We start from the raw sequence: 19,443 nt of genomic DNA, 5'->3' as shown, positions 1-19,443 counted from the left end.
GATGACAGAGTTATGGACCGGACAAGAAACTGCGGACGGACGGAAGGGCGGAATGACGGAACGACGGAAGGACGGAATGACGGACGAAAAAGCGCATTCCTATAGTCCCTGAAACTGGTTTTCAACCATTAGGGGACTAATAACAAGTACAATTAAAATGTATATGCAGACCCGTGTATGAATGAATTACAACTGCGAGTCCATTTACAATATATAAAGCTTTTTTTTATCTTGAGTGTTTGTGTACTTTGATGTACTTAAAAGGCGGACTATGCCCTTAACTGATGCTGTTCTTTAATAATCGTGATGTCATTCTCGTATAATTAACTCTGTGTATTGTATGTATGCTTGTTATATATATTGTATAAACATACGTGTGACCTTTATATATAATATTTTTGTTTAAGGATGAGGAGCGTAAGCACACTACTTCATATGCTCTACTTGTAAGACTGCTGTTCTCAATACTTGCAATTCAAGTGTTTTACGACAAAGTTTGAAAAGCCCAACTTTATTTATATTGTCCTTTACCTTTTAAGCATGGCAGGGATGAATAAAAAAAGAGAGTTTGCACGCAGTAAACCATATCCAACTGAAATTTAAAAAGCGGTGCACCGCTGTGTTCCTTACTGTGTTTGCTTGTTGTTGCTTACACATTTCTTTTTTAAATTTGATAATATCTTGAATATTCCGTAAAGTACTTTCTGAAAAATTTATCGTATCCTCAGAACAATATGTTGTTGATGAAATTTCAAAATTTCAACAAATTCAAACCATACCGTCATATAAATGTACTAGTATTTACTTTACGACTTAACCAGTTTTTGAAAAGTCACATACACTAAACTGTATAGAGTTTACATACTGGCGAGCAAAAACAAATAACGTCTCTCAAAGGCTCATAGAACCATTGTTTAAAATGTGGCTGCCAAATTTTTGTTACGAACATAAAACATATCAATTTCTTCTTAACTCCAATTTTCAATTATTGTTTTCTCTAATATCTGTCTAAGGTTTAAATATTGATGAACATGCTAGAAAGCTTTATTCAATTAGGTCCCTGTATAGCTCGGACTGTTAATGTTCAGTATGAAAAGTAAAGTGACACTTCTCTAGCGATATATTTATGCATAAAATCTATTTGGACACCTGATCCATCCATTTTAGCATAAAATGTAAAGCATTATGGAGCTTTAAAAGATAAACACTTAATAGGGAATCGATTTCTCGACGAAAATCGGGATAGATCCCTCTAGGGTAACACGCGATATACCGAATGAGATATATACCATCGAATTAAAACGTGAACTTCCGGCACGTGACAGTGCGTCTGACTTTGGATTTTTTTGGAAGAATACGTTTTTTCCTTGTGCCTAATAAGCGTCCACATAACTTGTCCGAACCGCAACGTCTTGCACATCAGTATAAATATGGATATCACGTAGTGTGCACTTGTGAATTAAAAAAGCACGTAGTGAGCAAAGTCCATATAAATAAATATACCTCTCCGGTGGGTGCGGCTATTCAAGAGGCGGAAATTACCTGTAATACAATACAAGATGGGCAGTGTTGTTTTTATTCCAAAATCTACCTTTAAGTTGACAGGGAGTCGATCCTACGCGTAGCGACGAAAATCGGGATCGACCACTCTAGGGTAACATGCGATATATCGAAGGAGTTATTTACTATCGAATTAAAAAATGTGTCCTTTCGTGCTGTCATTAGACAGTTCTTTTAAAATGTTATGGGATGAATTGAAGTCGGATCGATTCCCGACTGAGGCAGTGACTTATTTCATATTATCTGTGTGATATTCAACCATTTTCTATTAAAAAATAAATATATTGGTCTCTGTTTTCTATAAATGTTTTTCACACGTTTTTAAATACACAGTGTATTCTTGTGAGTTTACAAATAAATAAACAAAATCCTATACTTGTGTATTTTGATATTTTTGAAATGTTCGTATAGTATAACATCAACATGTCTTTAGGTATGCTAAGTTTCAAACTTTTATCTTAGCAATTTATAAGAAAATAGCAAATATAAGGCTGGCTGTTTTTTCTTTCTCAGTATATGTTTATTTTGTAACAGTTAATACTCACGAGATATTCCGTAAATGAAGATATAAGATATTTACAACGCAACGTAAATTCATTTTTTATATGTAATTGATTAATTTGTAATAATGTATTGTTTATGTTTTTATGATATATGCAATTATATCATACTTTTCTATGTGTACATTTGTATTGATCAGTGTTTCTTTTGAAATATCGATGAACATATACTTGTTTCTCAATAAACATTTGAGCCGTGCCATGAGAAAACCAACATAGTGGGTTTGCGACCAGCATGGATCCAGACCAGCCTGCGCATCCGCGCAGTCTGGTCAGGCTCCATGCTGTTCGCTTTTAAAGCCTATTGGAATTGGAGAAACTGTTAGCGAACAGCATGGAGCCTGACCAGACTGCGCGGATGCGCAGGCTGGTCTGGATCCATGCTGGTCGCAAACCCACTATGTTGGTTTTCCCATGGCACGGCTCATTTGTACTTACACGTAATCTTGATTTTGATACCACACTTTGCCTTGGACCTGATAGGTAACGAAATATTCAACACCCCGCCTGGCATAAGCCTAATTCTGTTATATAGATGACACTATCCCAACAGACCAGCACAGATAATGACACACAGTACATATTTTCCTGTAAAAAGATTCTCTCGAAGCACACAACATACGAAAACAGTTGCAGACTAAGTTCGTTTGAGCGTCTGTACGAGAGGTAATGAAGTATGCAACACCAATCAACCCCAAGCACAATTGTACATATATGAGATATTGAAGTATTCCATGATAGCAAAAGGACAAAAATATGTAACAACTCTAAAATATCAGTACATATTTGCGGAAACATCAAAAACTGAAATACCCATAAAGAAGTGACATTTTATACGCAGTTTTCTCATATACTCATTGCAAGAACCGTATTTAAAAAATCGAAGTCAATATAACAGTCGCCAAGTCCTTTTTTGTATGAGCAGAAATTAAAAATATAAGTAAATCGATTTATAAACATTTCTTGTTACATTGGTAACGGAGTCTATTTAATATAACTATAGGATAGAATATAACCTAGACTGTGCTGGGGTGGGGGGGGGGGGGGGGCATGTGGGGTAACTCAATACCTCTCCTTAACAGACTCATTCAAACCGTGTCTGCATTTATTTTGTTTTGCTGCGTTCTACACTTCCAAAGCTTCTTCTTATAGATTTTTAAAAATAGAATTGCACATGTTGTTGCGAAATAAACATGTATAGTCAATGTCATAGAATACGCGTTGGTGTTTCAACATTCTTAAAATGCCAAGACTACGAAGTACTTGTGAACTGAGCCAGCAAAACAGTTTGTTTCCTAATATAGACTATATACGTCACCAAGTCTTACCCCTGTCGCCGGAAGTAACTAAAGTAGTTGTCAAGTTTAGCGCGATGAAAACTGAAACAATTCATATCTTAGTAAACAATGGACTTGGAGGATGTAAACACATTTTTGGTACGTAAACTATTTTGACAAAACCAACTGTAACGATTAACTTAATTTAATTTCTGTTCAAGTTAATTTCGTATTATTTTAGGTGACAGTTGTGTTAATTGTTTGTTAAAGCACTTATCTTGTTGTCCGTGAAACCAATTTCAAATTGTTATTTAACTACATGAAAAAGGTGGAATGTTTTTTAATTTTTATAACACGCAAGACAATTTATCTTAACAAAAGGGTTGTAAGCATCGGCAAAAAACACAGATTTTATGTTTATCTATTGGATAAATATAAAATCATTTTGTGTTAAGGAGCAGTACATCTTACATTTACTCCGGAAGAAGGTTGTTGAAGCCGCACACTAAACGGAAGAATATGTATACATCGTTATCACTTGACTTGAAATGTGTTACAACGTTGACAGTATGCTTATCATGTGACATCTATATTTAACTTATCGGGACTCTTGTCAGATATGGTTTTTTCCTTTCAAGTGAAAGTATTTAAACTACTGAAAAACTTTACCTCCGTACTTTCCATGATTTTTTTAAGCTGGTGTGTATTTTTTTCGATTAGAACGATTTTTCCGTACATCCTTAAGTATAGCAAACGCAGCTTGATATTATTGTCAAACGAAAAACAAAATATAAACAAAGAGACACTGCACCACTAGTAATTTCGTTTGGTTCCTTTACCTTCTTCACTGGGGCGAGCATAAGTGGGCTGTTGCGCCTGTTACGCAATCCTATTGGTACAGCTTTGTGTTTTGTTCTACATCAATATATTCTTATTAACATACAATACACGCTTGCTGGTATTCAGACATTTGATAACAGCTGAGTTTAAAGCAGGCGTGTTCGAATGAATACTGCATTTTAAATCTAGGTAATTTCCATTTTTTCAAGTTCAAAAGTTTTTCATATAAGTCTTCATGCAAAAAGTAGATCATACAAGTTTGTTTAGTGAGATTTTTACATGCATAATAACTGATCAATATATCTATATCTACAGAACAATGATCGACAGAAACCGAAAGGCAAAAAATGGAGAAAAGAGCGAATGAGCGGAAAGATCCTTGGGAATTATGTTATAAATGGACGAATCGGACACGGAGGTACAGCATGTGTGTACCAAGCGGAATGTCATGGAAAAATAAATGCTTGTAAAGTAACAGACGGGAAGTACAGCGATGGTCTTCTCAAGGAGTATGAAATATTGCGATCACTTGAACATCAAAATATTTTGAAAGTTTTTGACTGTATAGCCTGCAACAGAGTGGTTGTCATGGCAATTGAACGTTTACCAGCAAGCGATCTGCATGATTTTATAATTCGAAAATGGCCAGTTCCGTCCGAAGTTAGGCGCAAGTATACGAAGCAAATTGTTTCTGCTGTTGAACATATGCATTACAAGGACATCGCTCATTGTGATCTTAAACTTGAAAACATGTTGATCGATACGACAGGGGATATCAAGATAATAGACTTTGGTTCAGCTCTTAGAGTTTCTGAAGCAACATATGACGATTTTGCGTATATTGCAACAACACCAGAATATTTACCGCCGGAGATTTTTTGCGCATCTGCAGACGACACTTACGACATCCGGGCAATAGACGAATGGAGTGTGGGCATAGTTCTGTTTATCATGCTAACCGGACGTTTCCCATTTGGCGAAGTGGACCAGACAAAAATTGCCAAGTACATAAAGAAAATGCGGTCTGTTAGATCGTTTGAGTTACGAAAAAGTGAGGAACGGTTCTTGTACTTTGAACATGACTATTTAGAAATTGTACGTGGACTTCTTGCATTTAAACCGGAAAATCGACTACCGGTATCAAAAGCTCTTTCAATGGCATATTTTACAAAAGGAATGGATATTGAAGATATTGAGAAGGAAATCGATGATGACTTTAGTGCAATTTTTGACGATATATAACCAGATAGGTCTGATCAAACATGGGAATGTTATAGACGCCACAAACACAAAGGGATAAACATTCACAAATACTGATATACCGAAAAATGCATCTGTAAAGAATAGAAATGTATTTGACCTTGTACATAAAGAAAAAAATGTTCGGTATACTTAAAGATACTTGAAAAGGTCTCCAATGTATGTTCATTATTTATTTTCTATGTGGGTAAACAAGTTTTAAAGATGTAAACTGTACATTCGATATCGAATCTACTCAGTGGTCCGTTTTTCATATTATGTGAAGTAAATTATGTTTACATCTACAGCTATAGTAATGTTATAGTACATGCACTTGAATCTTTGAATGTTTTTTTCACAGCATAGTAAGTGTGAACTTTAAATAGGATGCAGCTAAATTTAGTGTATAACAGATCAAGGAAATCTGATTGTGTAAGATAATTAATTAATGATTAAATAAAATTCATTACATTTTCTGAGTAGGGGAAATTCGCGTACGTTGGCCACTAATACACTTTGTAGGTTAAATAATAAATGAATAAGAATTCCACATTTAAAAGAAATAGTTATTGGAAATATAGAAAATTACTTCATAGTGTCTAAGTCAACATGCAATAAACATATATGTGTGTAAAAGCGGAACTTTGATTCAGGTTTAAAATAGCAAACACCTTATATATGTATAGCTAAGCAGATGTGTAATTTCATTAAAACTGAATTTTTTTAACAGATGACAATTATACATGACATTTAATTGTAAATGCACATTGTAGATTTACAAGTACAGTTAGTTTATGAATTTAGTCACGATAAAATTATTTGATAAGGATTTCCTATCCTGCAATCTTTGATGTCGATATGTAATTAGTCTTTTAAAGACTACAGGTTTTGGTGACGGGCAAATCGCAAAAATTGTCGGCTTTTATGGCAGGTAAATTTACACTGTTAACTTAATCATTGTTTAGAAACAATATATCCCAAAAATTTTTTTGTTGGATAACCATTGTTATGAGTTCAGATGCGAACGAATAATATTACGAGATATTTTATTTCAATTTTATGAGGGTATCCAAGATTACTATACCTACATCTTTCTCGACATCACCAAACATTTGACTGTTTTGAGTAGAATTCATTCGTTTTCATCTGCCGTTAAGATGTTTGACGCTATGATGTAATAATTTTTACGTGCAAACTGACTGTTTTCATAATAACGTCACAGCCTTCGTTGTTTCATAGGAAACCAAATCGGACCATGTTAGAACCATGTTAGAATGATTCTTATAGCATAAATTTTAGAATGTTTAGGATTATAAAGCAGAAAAATGCTTTACTACTTACTAGTTCTTATGCGTCGTCGCTTAAATTAAAGGTCTATTTTCAAGAATGAAGACGCCTCCCCTGAGTGACTTGTCTTGCTGATTTACTCAAAATTGCTGCTTTTAATGAAAATAAAACTACATTTTGATTTTTTTCACTGTTCAAGTACATATGAATTGAGAAACGCTATGAAATTAAAACTAAATTTTTATTATTATTTTTTTTTCTATTTTTCAAGTACATATGAATTGAGAAACGCTATGAGAAAAAATATTAATAACTTTCCGACATATTACCAGTTTGGTGACCTAAATGACATCTATTTTTTGAGTTACTGCGGTCAATGATATCATTTTATATTTATTTAAATTTAATTCTAAGGTTTAAAGTTGATTTCACATACTGTCAGTTTAATTTGTATTTACATTCAAGAACATGAGAAAAATACATCTATAAAGAAACTATTACATAAAGTCACGCAAATAACGAGGGCATCAAGTTATCATTATGTTAAACTTTTTTATCATTCAACAAATATGGAAATAAAACAGAGATTATCCAAACACAAGCAATACTTTTATCATATTAAAACGTCGGTGGAGTGAAACACAGCCATATTTTTGCATTCTAAACTGCATACTACTCGTTGAAGAAAGGAGCTGAGCCTCTTATTTTATTATTGTATGTACATTTTGTTTATGACTATAAAAGAGACAACAGCAAAAGCCAAACAGGAAAACCACATTCCAAAAACCCAGCTCACATACACCACATGGCAATATGGGTAGGTGTAAGTGTATACACATATACAGCGACTGAGTACATGTACCCATTATTGATTAACACAGTCGAACATAATGATAACATAGACACAAACATACACAAAGAAAGAGCACAAAAGGCACCGCCTTGGAACGGTCAGTGGCAAAAACTATTTTACCGGCGCCAAAAATCACGTTTTAACACCTACATGAACCATGTTTCTATATTAAAAACTGTGTAAATATAGTATTTAAGTTTTGAATCATATATAGGTACATCAACTGTTACAAATCGGCGTATTCTGAAATGTAGTCAAAGCACGTTGTAAATACAACCTTTGGTAAATGAAAAAACGGCCTTTGGTAAAATATGATCTCCAATAAGAGGTAATAGTTCGTACATGTGACAGGGAGAAGAGTATGGTTATCTTTTAGCGCAGCTGGAGCAATTGTGGCATTAATGCGTGGGTGGTTTAGATCGCAAGTTTGATTACATTCAAGGTATTCTAGTTAACACTGTCACTATGGGCGTCAATGTTTGCATATTTTACAGGCACGGTGAAGCAGCATAATGTTAACCATTTTATGAATAACTTGGATAGAAATGTTTTCAAATTGAAAAATATTGCATTCAATTTGGAATATACTACCAGAGCCAGATTGCAGTGCTATTTATGTAAACTTTAGCATAACAATAATCATGTGATATTTTGAGAGCTATTTAATACCATTTTGAGAACACCAATTTTAAAATACTACTGCGACATATGAGGAATGTTCGGTTAAAGGTCTAATACTAAGGAAAGTGAACGTTTTAATTTCTTTTAAAAAGCACAGAAACTATTTCATTTTATTGGGAAATGAAAGTTGGTATGTAGAAATTCAAAATAAATCGCAGTATATGTACAATTACTTTTCTATGAAGTATGAAGAAAGTTAAAAAGACCTGGGGGGTCATTCTGTCGATTCATTGAAATTTCAACATAATACACATACATTTCTTTGAGTTCCAAAGACCTTCTGTAAATTTTGACCTGCCAATCTTCATTATTTAGTGTCTTGCAGAAGTCTATGCACTGGCTACGAAGAAAATTGCCAACTCACTTTCCCTTAGTAATGGACCTTTAAAGACGCCAACAATCAGATACAGCAAACTTATACTGCTGATACATAACTTAAACAAGCATGACCACAATACAGTTTAAATGGTCTGGTGACTGTATCGGAATGGAGTTTTAGAATTAGGAAATATTCTGAAGCGGGTATGGACAATATATTCCAAGTCCTAGAAAATATTGATAAGAGCCAAGGGTAGTTTACAAGCGTCTGACTTGCACAAATGGCAACACTGCCTTCATTCAACTACTTCTAGAAGTGACGTTCAAACAAGACTCCAGAGTTTGGCTAAAATGAACTTCCTTTAAAATTGAAGTTTGGTCATAAAATTGAACGATGGAGTTTTTGTTCTTAAAGAATGCCAATTCAAAATGTAACAAAACATGTTTGAATCGAGCTTGTTGCCACGGCAATAAAAACTTTCCACACTCTTGACAATACACTACGGAGGAATTCGTACTTAACGACCATTTGTATAAAGTTTTATCATAAAGGCAGTTTATATATTAACCTTTTCTTTATCCTTTGTTGTATTGAGTTTCCATTGTACTGAATATGTTACAGATAAATCTCATGTACCATTAAAGGGAGCGGTGGTCTGGTGACTAAGGTGTCGGCCACTCTGCGTTCTAGACCCACTGGGGTCACGACGACGCCTTCTCATATGACACCATTACTTGTTTTCCCAGGAAGCGGACTCGAGAGTTGTCAAATAAGCTTGAAGCTTTCATCACAATCGAGCTAAAATAAATTAGTATAAACTCAACTAAAATGTCCATTATATAATCATCAAAGTTTCAGCATGAAACGAGATTCAAAATTTTATCACACTAATCTAACTGTTATGCTTAAACAACAACCCGAATCTGCTATGATGTGTTGTTAAGGTGTTTTTATTGTCCCTTTTTCACACAGACTGCTTGCGCTGATTTACAAGGGAGGTAACTGTGATTCGTGTGTTTTTATTTTATATGGTATAATACATTCCCATGTACAATTATTCTTGTACTTTCTAACTGTTCCACTAAATAATATTCTCGAATTTAAGAAAGGTTTTTATGGTTTGTATTATGCTACAATTATGTTTTGGTGACACCTAGATGAACCTTAAATGTAGCGTATTATATGGCATTGTGTTGTATTAAAATAAACGCGTTGTTGATATTTTCCCTGTGATAAATCCAATTTTTTATTCATCAGATCGGAGATAATATGCTTCGTAAAATTTCAAAGGTACCGTTTGTTTACTATTTCAGTTATTCTGAAAAGATGGAAACAGTTTATACACATGAATTTTGGAGAAAGTTATATTTTTGAAGATTCATTCAACTATTTTTTTATCACGCTCTAGGTTGAATATCCAGTCAGGAAACTTTAATTACAAGAAATTATTAGTGCATTTTAACATTTTTATGCTGCATCCCGGGAAAAGCTAATTTGCTGGTTATATGTTTATATGAGGTCTAAGACCTCATATAAACATATAACCAGCAAATTAGCTTTTCCCGGGATGCAGCATAAAAATGTTAAAATGCACTAATAATTTCTTTGGTTGCAATTTAGTATTTCAGTTGTTAAATTAACAGCTGAATATCCTGAAAATGACTACTTTCAGAAACAAATTGAAGCAATATTTTGTTTAGCAACAGTCAACATTCTGCCAACAATATACATATTTGACATTTTGTAGGTATGTTATTTACCTTAAGGGTCAGTCCGTAAAAGTTTGTATGGGGAGTAAATTATTGACATTGACACAAAACTTCAACAATCAGACAACAATGATAGAACAAACAAATATTGAAACACTGTTGGGCAGCGCTTTTGAACAGTTAGTAGCAAAACTCATCTGGTTAGTTTATAACATAAATACAGCGATGCAACCCCGATGAAACACACCAGAGCGGGCTTTATGAAATAGTCTTCCTCCTGCCCTTTCAGACAAAAACAAAAGCTTAATTTCATATATTCTGCATTTTAGGGCGCTAAGAAAGTAGTTATTATTCTTATCTGTCTGTGCATGGAAACAATGCATTTTGTAATTAATATATGAGTTTACACGAGGGATTCAGCAGAAGTATAAAACAGACAATGAAAGCTATAGATAAGCCGCTGATCTGTATATTGATTTCGTAATATTGATTTTAATTTTCAGTTTTTGTGAACATCTTCAGGTGAATTCAAAATGCGCATTCAAAATGTTGTGAGAAATATTTACAAGCACATTTTGTTGAAACGAAAAAAAAAAAAAAGAAAAGATCTTATAGTAATAATAGCAAAAATTGTTCGTTACAAGAAGCAATACAGTCTACAGTGTTCATAAGAAGAATCTTTAACAGTCACAATTTCAAGAGAAGATATGGTCATCCTACGATCATTGCTTCATACGATATGTTCCACTACCAGGTGCAATATAGTCCACAGCGGTCAATAAATGAGGCAATATGGTTCACAACGCTCATTTCTAGATATGAAATGATTTCTAGATATGAAATGATTCTCAATAGTCATTTCAGGAGATGACATAGTCCACATTTGTCTGTCATTACAAAAACAATTTTATAACTATTTAAGATATGGTCCGCAATTGTAATTACAAGAGGCGATATGGTCAACACGTGTCATTACCAGACGCGATATCATCCACAAAGATCTTTACAAGAAGTCTTAGATATATCTTAATAACAGTCACTACTAGAAAACTATATGTTCAGAACGTTCACTACAAGAGGTGATATGGTCGGCTGTTGTCATTTAAAGGATCGATATGCCTTTGGTCTGTAATAGTCATTACAAGTGGCGATTTAATCCTTAAAGGTTCGCGATAATAGGTCATATGGTCCAGCGTGTAAAAGTATATCTAATGTTACAAGGCAGTATTAAAATCCATTCTGACTAAAGTACTTGATCTCCAAAACGAAGATCTGAGGATGACCCATTCACATTCGTCTTCTGTATATTTTGGATTTCCAATATTGCTATTTTTATTTTTGCAAATCTATTTTTATTTGTACCAATCAGACGATTTGTTCGAATGTCAAAGAGTAAGAAAAATGCGCAGTCAGTCCAGGGCTCGAACCCAGCACCCTTCGCTTACTAAGCAAGTTCCCTACAGACTGAGCTAACCGGCTATCTGACCATTTACGATATAACAATTGTTATTATCAAAATCCAAGGCTAAATATAGGTTTTTAAGCTTGCAAACTGTTGTAAGTAAGCCTTTGACTGGCTAGCGGAAGGATCGTCAGAACGAGGCTATCAATAGCTCGTCTTCAGATCCAAAGCGTAGTGTAATAGGAGATGTACTTTAGTCAGATTGTATTAAAATCTGAACGTTCTGCAATATCATTTACCATTGATTAAACTTTTCATGTCTAAATTCGACGTTTAATGATATTATTTTGCGGTTGATTGCGACGCGGTTTGTATTTTCTTTGCCCTGCACTATTAATTAAGAAGTTATACATTCTCATACGGACCAAATTGATTGAAATATGACATCACTTTAACGTAGTTAACTTTCTTCGGCATATCTTTTTGCCCTATGTAGAGTGTGCATGCGCAAAATTGTACTTCCGTTACTAAGGGACTGGCCAAGTGTAAATTCGTCTATTGCATAAGCTACTTTTAGTGGCGGACGGAATGATGGACAGTTGAAAGCCTTAGGTCTTCTCCGACGACACACAAGTAAGTGGTCAAAAGATTTAGAGTAAATAGTTAATAGTTACTGATTTGTAAGGCCTATTGAAGAAATGAAGTGATAGGGTTCTGGCTAGAATTCATTTATTTTTTGTTTATACTAGCACAGTAAATTAGGTTAGAACTAACAGAACGCATAAAAATGGCAGTAACTTGAATCTATTTGATGTCAAAGCTGAAATGATCTGTATACGTTATATATACGTTCGTGGAAACTGTTCGTGGACAGTTTCATTGTTTAAGTCTCAGTCACACTACACCGTATAGCGTTAACGGACATCCAACGTATAACATTTTTTTTGTTTTCAATCCGTTCGTGTCCGTTCGCATGCGTTTCTTTTTCGTTTCTCATGCGTCGCCTGCACTCCTTGTCCTGCGATGTTCGTTCCATCCGGTGGAAGGTTTTGAGCATGTTCAAAATTTAGAACGTACACCAACGGACAATGTTGTCCGTTAGATGTACGGTAGCAATGCGCTGGTATGCGTTTTGTTCGTTACTCGTGCGTTCCTTATTCTGTACTTGTACGGTTCGCATCCGTTCTTGTCCGGTTGATCTGATTCATGGCCGGACTACTACCGGACATGCAACGGATGTAACGTATGTTCAACAGACGATAACTGACAAGAACGTTTTGTAAGTTTCTCAAGCATTGCGCTTACGTTTTACGTGGTACAAGTTCGTTACTAGTACGATGATATCCGTTAATTGAACGTTGTTCGTCCTATATATGTGCGTTGATCTTGCGGTCATTGTGCGTTTTATGCGCCCCATACACCGATCGCGAGAGCACCGAGCAGCAGCGGGAGTTGCCTTTCGTCATCGGATAACTTTCTGCCGAAATGTTTCTATACGTTGGGTGTCCGTTAGCGCTATACGGTGTTGTGTGACTGACCCATTAACGGCTGAATATAAATTTACAAATAAGTTTTCGTCCACATTTTCCAGCCAAGTGCTGCGTGTGTGTATGTGGTAATAAGTAGCCGCAAGTGGCTGGGGTAACTAGAGTTCAATAAATTGTATGTTTATAATTTATTTATTAAGAATGCTACATTTTGACTATGACAAAAATGTTTGAAATGTTTAATTTAGGATTTCCTTCGAGTGACTTCACATAATTTCTAGGAATTCGAAAGCGGATTTCCTTGACAGAAAATGGCTGACTCAACAAAACTACGAGCCGGAGTTTTGTTCTCGCTTTGGTCATCCTTTGAGGATCGAGGAGAATGGGTTTTCTGCTTGGCCTACAATTGCATTGCTAACATGTTTTGTAGACCAAGTTGATATCTTTCATAAGTTCGCCTCAGACTCCCTCTGCTTTTATCCAGCTCTTAAAAATAGTCTGGTTTTCTCTTCAACAACAGCTCACAAGGAATATCTTTTCCGTATACAAGTGGATTAGCTGTAGCTGCCATTTCGTGATGAGCATTTCCTGGGCAAAATGTGCTGCACCAAAAATATGATTAAGGTACCATTTTGTAAAAGATATTCCTTTTAAGTTGTTACCTCATATAAACTGAGCGTTTTAAAGTTAAATAAACTTTGGTATCTAATAAAATGTAAAGGACATTCTTTCTCTATTTTGGGCTGACATATATTTACTCAAACACATACTACTACATATATCTCTACGAGTAGGTTTTACTTGTAAATATATAGTATTACTGATATGCATAGTATTACCGATATCGATTGTTTTCGTTCTGTTGATGCGGGTCACCTTCCAACACCATTCAGCCAGCCGTAACAGATACAGATTTAAGCTTTAAACCTAATGCAAACGCCAGTCATGACTTCGTTTATAATGTACCAAACGTTGCGGTTCGACAAGTTGCTCAGGTGCTTATTGACAGCGCCTTCCAAAAACAATCCGAAGGTAAACATCCGAAGGTAAACGCTCAGTACATGTTCTGGAAGGACACACTTTTTTATTTGACAGTATAGTTTAATGCGGTATTTCACATTTTACCGATTACCATTTAAGATATATGTTATTATATATGCACTGGCATATTAAGGTATTAGACCCGTTATAGAGTATCTCCTTTTTGAAGAGTATTCAATTCCTACAATAAACCTACTTTGGCTAAAATTTTTCATGGGGCGTAGGTTCAAGCCCCACTGGGACCATTTTTGTTGTTGCATATTTTCCTTCTTTTCTAGTAAGTTTTTATTTTTTCAAGACTTCTTATTGATTTATTGTACAAAAGAGGAAGTTTTCATTTGATAAGCAATTTCTTGCTGTCAAAGTGAATTTACCTCTGAAACAGAAGGGAGCAGAGTTAGACATCTTTAAAAATACTGAGTTACATGCGGTAAAAGGTCTCTATTTTGCTTTTAATCTTTAGATTACATATTGTGGAAGAAATATAGGTAGGTTTTATTTCTGCCCCAAGATATTTTTAAATGAAGTGAGCCAAATTTAAAACAGGCCCACAGGACTCTACCATAATTTTTCAATGTTGGAGTTAGAATTCTGTCTCATTAAATCTGTTTATTTGGGGCACCCTAGAAAAAAATGATATTGACAGTTTCATTTTGTGTTTTATTATTGTTTACCAATAATTTGGTGTTTTTATTTATATAATTAATGGTATAATGAATTCTCTGCAAACGTTTTGGACAGTGGCCATCACTTTGCAATTTGTCTCTACTTGAGCTTGAGGAAATACCATTTTTAAACATAACTATTAGGGGTCCAATACCTTAACTGAAGTGTCAAGCCCACATCTGCATGTACTGACCGTAACATTCACATGTAAATTAATTGATGAAGTATCAAGATTGACCCGTAAATAACGGAACGCATAATACCAAAGGATGTTTTGAATGATGTGAGTGTTTTCAGTTTTATTTGTAACTTTTCTATTACCATGGTTACGTTGCCTTTAATCATCATACTAACTGTATTTTGTAGATACCATTGGAATATAGTATATCTAAAACTGAGGATTGCGCAAAGTATTCAAAAGTGATGCTTAAAGGTCACAGAACATGTGGAAACTCTTAATCACGTTCGGTCTTGTACATGTTAAACTAACACGCACCATTCACTTTAAAATAAATTGTATTTCAAGCGTAGATTTTGTTTTCAATTTAGTACGTAAAAGTTAAACTCGATTAACATTGACGTTTGGACTAAGACAGGAGAGCCTTAAGTCCGTAGAGATGTCATCCAGAAAATTACTAAAGTTGCATCGGACACAGTATTTAAATGAAGTTAGAGCAAAATCTAAAAGAGACTGGTTTGTTCAAAGCTATTTCCCGCATTTCCTCCAGGCTTTATAACACATTTACTATGTGGAGATAAACTCATTCGAGAACTTAATGGGAAGAATGAACACGGGACAAACCTCAATGTACCTTTTGTATGCACTTATAAGAGACGTACCAAATAAAATCATTTAAGATCGCTGACATGATATCCTTCAGAGCTTTGGTTCAAACTTTGCCTTAGGTTGAATTCATCCTTGACATAAAGCGACATAGCTTGGTTGCAGATACCTGATGGTTCCCCATATCACTTTTAACAAACACTATTTCTAATCATTGATGCAGAAAACAATTTGAAAGAAATATGAATAATATGATCTATTAGAAGATACATCGAAAGTAAAGAACGATGATTACTATTCATGTCTTTAGCAAAACCAAACATAATTGTACAAATTTTTAAACTAATGGTTTGCTAGTAGAAAGAATATTTCTATGACTAATACGAAATGTTCATGCAAACTACTATCCAAAGAAATGAAATAAATATTTGGTGCTTTAATTCTGGGCGACAATAATTTGCAAATTCTATCAGCTATTTTAGTTCTCTATCTTTTCTTGTTTTCTTTTTCAACCTATTTTGTAGAATTGCGATTGGATTATGCGTTGAATCCATCTTCGTGCCCTCTGAAATGAAGCCCAATTCAATTTCACTAATCAAGTAAAAATCCAGAATTCAGAAAAGAAAAACCACTTCCAAATAAGTGCTAAAGCCAAAAAATATTTTTACCAAATGCGTATTTTGCCTATTGAATTTCCATCTCTATCTATAACAACAAATGTACAGGCTAAAGTCACGTTTGACATTTTATTTAAATCGTAGTGTCTCCTTAGGCACGCAATAAAATATGTACATTTTGGTGGTGATATTTTTCTTCAGAAAATTAAATAATAGTCACTCTGACACTCTTCATATTTCAATGTAAACATTATTTTTTTAACATATATTTTTCCTTAGTTGGTAAAAGTAAAAATATTTCCTCGTACCTCTATGGAAAGCGTTATGTGATGATGCTTGATACATTCTGATAATAATGTCTTTTGTAAAATAGCATTAAAGGACACTTTCCATCATGCATAAGCATTACCGCTTCTGCCAGATTATCCGTCTTGGGACATGTGTGCGAAGACATGTGATAATTTGGTGGACAATTTTCACGGAAAATTAGATGGAAGTAAGAAGGAGTTAGACACGAATTCATCAAAGTCACGCCTACCGTCAGACACGACCCAGACACATAATTGACAAGGAAATGTACTTTTGATCCAGTAAACAGCATCGACTAGCCAAACTTTATATATTGACTAGAAGTCGTGTTTAATCAACAGGCATAGTTAAAACTAACAACCAAATATGTTAAACAGTTCCGAAGGTAAATTGAACATAATTTTGACGGCATCTCAATTAATAAAAAGAGTAGCTTTTACAGCGCATCTTCCTTTTTCAGTTAGCAGATGAACGTATAGAAAAAGATTAATGCAAATTAAACACACTTTTAATTACCAACTGATCACAATTCTCAGAGGATGGGAATGTTTTATATTTTCAAAATATCTTTAGCATAAAACAATATTTCTTTGTACAAATTTTGCAAAATGTCGATTTTTTCAAAATTAGCTTGTGTCAGAATTTTAAATAGTAAAGTATATATTTGGCCAGATTTTGTTTAAGATTTTCAGGCAATTTCAGACACTTGTGGTGTGTGTATGTGTATGTGTATGTGTGTACGTGTGCGCGCGCGTGTGTGTTTGTGTGTGTGTGCGCGTGTATGTGCGTGGGTTTGTGTGTGTTAGCCTATTTATAGTCGCCACCGGAAACCCATATTGGCGACTCCTCCTGAAGACTGTAAGAACTGTTAGTAGGAGGATAGTGCAAGATACAGAAGACGCTCCAATTCCAGTAGCTTCCCTGGTTCTTTAGCGTACCAGGTCTAAAACACCCATCACGGGACTCTTATCCCAATGTTAGTAATTCTTAATTGGAGGAGCGGGGACTCGAACTCACAGCCCCAGGGTTCGTAGTCAAACAGTGTTATCACTGGACCACTGCGTCCGCTCAGGTGGTTTTGATCCGTGCTTTACAAATATCAATAATGTTAGAAAAGAAGCAAGGATGATATTTTTTCTAAAGTGTTAAAAGTATGTATATAAAAGCACTAAGTGTCGTATTATTGAATACATGCGACAGTTCGGCAAAATCATATGCGCTAAAACAGACAAATGTTTAGTCGTTCGGCCAGAAGAAGTCAAATGTTTCCAACGAGAGTTGATTGTTAGGAGGTAATAAGAGCGAACTTAAATATTAGGCAAAGCAAGCGGTATTCAATAAAACAGGTAATCATTTATTGATGGTCTACTCATGAATATAGAAATTTTACATGTTGAAGCATTAGTACTATTTACATTTCCTAAAAAAATGGTTCTGTATACCAGAGTAAACTGTACTTGTTTTTATAAAAGACACATTTGAATTGAAATGATATATAGCAGAAAACCATGTTTTAATATACTAGTATTTTAGCAATACAGACATCGGTTACACGGCTCGTATATAATTCACCTGGACTACGCCCTCATAAAAATATTAAGCAGGCGTATACCCACTTCGTAATGCTCGATATGTAAAAATATGGTTTTCCTAGATATCATTTCTTAATAAATAACCAATTATATTTTAGCCTAATATTCAAAATGCTCACCAGCTTGAATATTACTGTTTCCAATTCTTTTTTCACCATCGGCAGTACTGAACACACTATAGAACTGTCACTCTACCAGAAGGTCCTAAAATTCAAAACGAAACAAAATTATAAAGAGAATTTCAAACGCTACAATCCAATCATGGTGCTCTCTTACTTAGATTTATGATGGTAAGCGCAACAGTTGTATTCATAGTGGGGTGGAGCGGGGTTGGGGCTGTTCCTTCCAGAAGCAACAATGCAGCAGATGATGCAAAATCATAATCTCAGATTTATTTAGAACACATACAACCTTGTGAACTTCCCGTTTTGAGATGATTTCACACGAAATAGTTGGTGATAAAATGAATATGAATTATCTGTAGTAACTAAAGTTGCACATAAACTACAGTTTTATGGCTGAATGTTTTTTTTTCAAGAGATGAAACTTTGATGTTTATACATGAAGTCTATAAACACGCAGCTTGCTGGACTGTATTAACACTTAAAGGAATGACTGGTATGTAGTCTAGTTTGTTACGCATATTACCAGATTATATACAGCACAATAAGATTGTTCTAATACAATTTACCAAGACTGTATCTGCTAAACATTTGGCGTGTTTCAATGAAACTGCCAATATATGATACGAAAAAAATCTCTAAAAAAGTAGTCACGTTCCAAGAACGCACCTTTTCAAACACAACCCTACAGCATTGTGTGTATGGTAAGTGGCTATCATAGTTGCTCAGGTTACATGGTTTACGACTGAACAATATGTCACCTAGTTATGATCCTTTGATTCTACACGTGTAACTTGCAGAATTCTTTATTTAACTGAGTATTTTTGTACTGAGCATCTATGTATCCACATTCTTTTTTCTTACAAAATTCTGCCATATCAAGATGTTAGCAAGGGGAAACACTTAGCAAGGGGAAATACTTTTTTTAAAAAGACATCCGTCTAGACATCTTTATCAGAAATCTACATATCATAGTATGCGTTTATCGCAATGCTTGTTATTTCTGTCTCCTCTGTCCTAGCTGAAACCATTCGTTAATACAGTTCAGTGGTTTTCAGTGGTTTTCATTTAATCTCTACGGTCAACTAAAAGTACACT

General features: G+C 34.6%; 1 protein-coding gene across 2 annotated transcripts; it reads left to right on the top strand.

Annotated features, from left to right (window-relative positions):
- The first annotated feature begins 3,415 nt into the window (after positions 1-3,415).
- On the top strand, positions 3,416-7,364 carry LOC123566603 (uncharacterized). 2 transcript variants are annotated; one of them, XM_045360870.2, is made up of 2 exons: positions 3,416-3,556; positions 4,553-7,364. In XM_045360870.2, the coding sequence occupies exons 1-2, from the start codon at positions 3,527-3,529 to the stop codon at positions 5,477-5,479; spliced, it is 957 nt and encodes a 318-aa protein (XP_045216805.1). In that variant the 5' UTR covers positions 3,416-3,526; the 3' UTR covers positions 5,480-7,364. The 2 variants fall into 2 exon arrangements, with proteins under 2 accessions (XP_045216805.1, XP_053405690.1); XM_053549715.1 differs by lacking the exon at positions 3,416-3,556 and adding an exon at positions 4,002-4,040.
- Positions 7,365-19,443: the final 12,079 nt, after the last annotated feature.

Source organism: Mercenaria mercenaria, chromosome 8 (genome assembly GCF_021730395.1).
Source record: "Mercenaria mercenaria strain notata chromosome 8, MADL_Memer_1, whole genome shotgun sequence".
Taxonomy (NCBI): domain Eukaryota; kingdom Metazoa; phylum Mollusca; class Bivalvia; order Venerida; family Veneridae; genus Mercenaria; species Mercenaria mercenaria.
Note: the sequence above shows the minus strand (reverse complement) of the source record. Positions and strands in the feature narration are given on the sequence as shown.

Bases quoted from the DNA above. Each gene is read 5' to 3' on its own strand.
- LOC123566603 (XM_045360870.2), top strand. From the start codon at position 3,527: ATGGACTTGGAGGATGTAAACACATTTTTG. The intron at 3,557-4,552 runs GTACGTAAACTA...CTATATCTACAG, and splicing joins AGGATGTAAACACATTTTTG to AACAATGATCGACAGAAACC.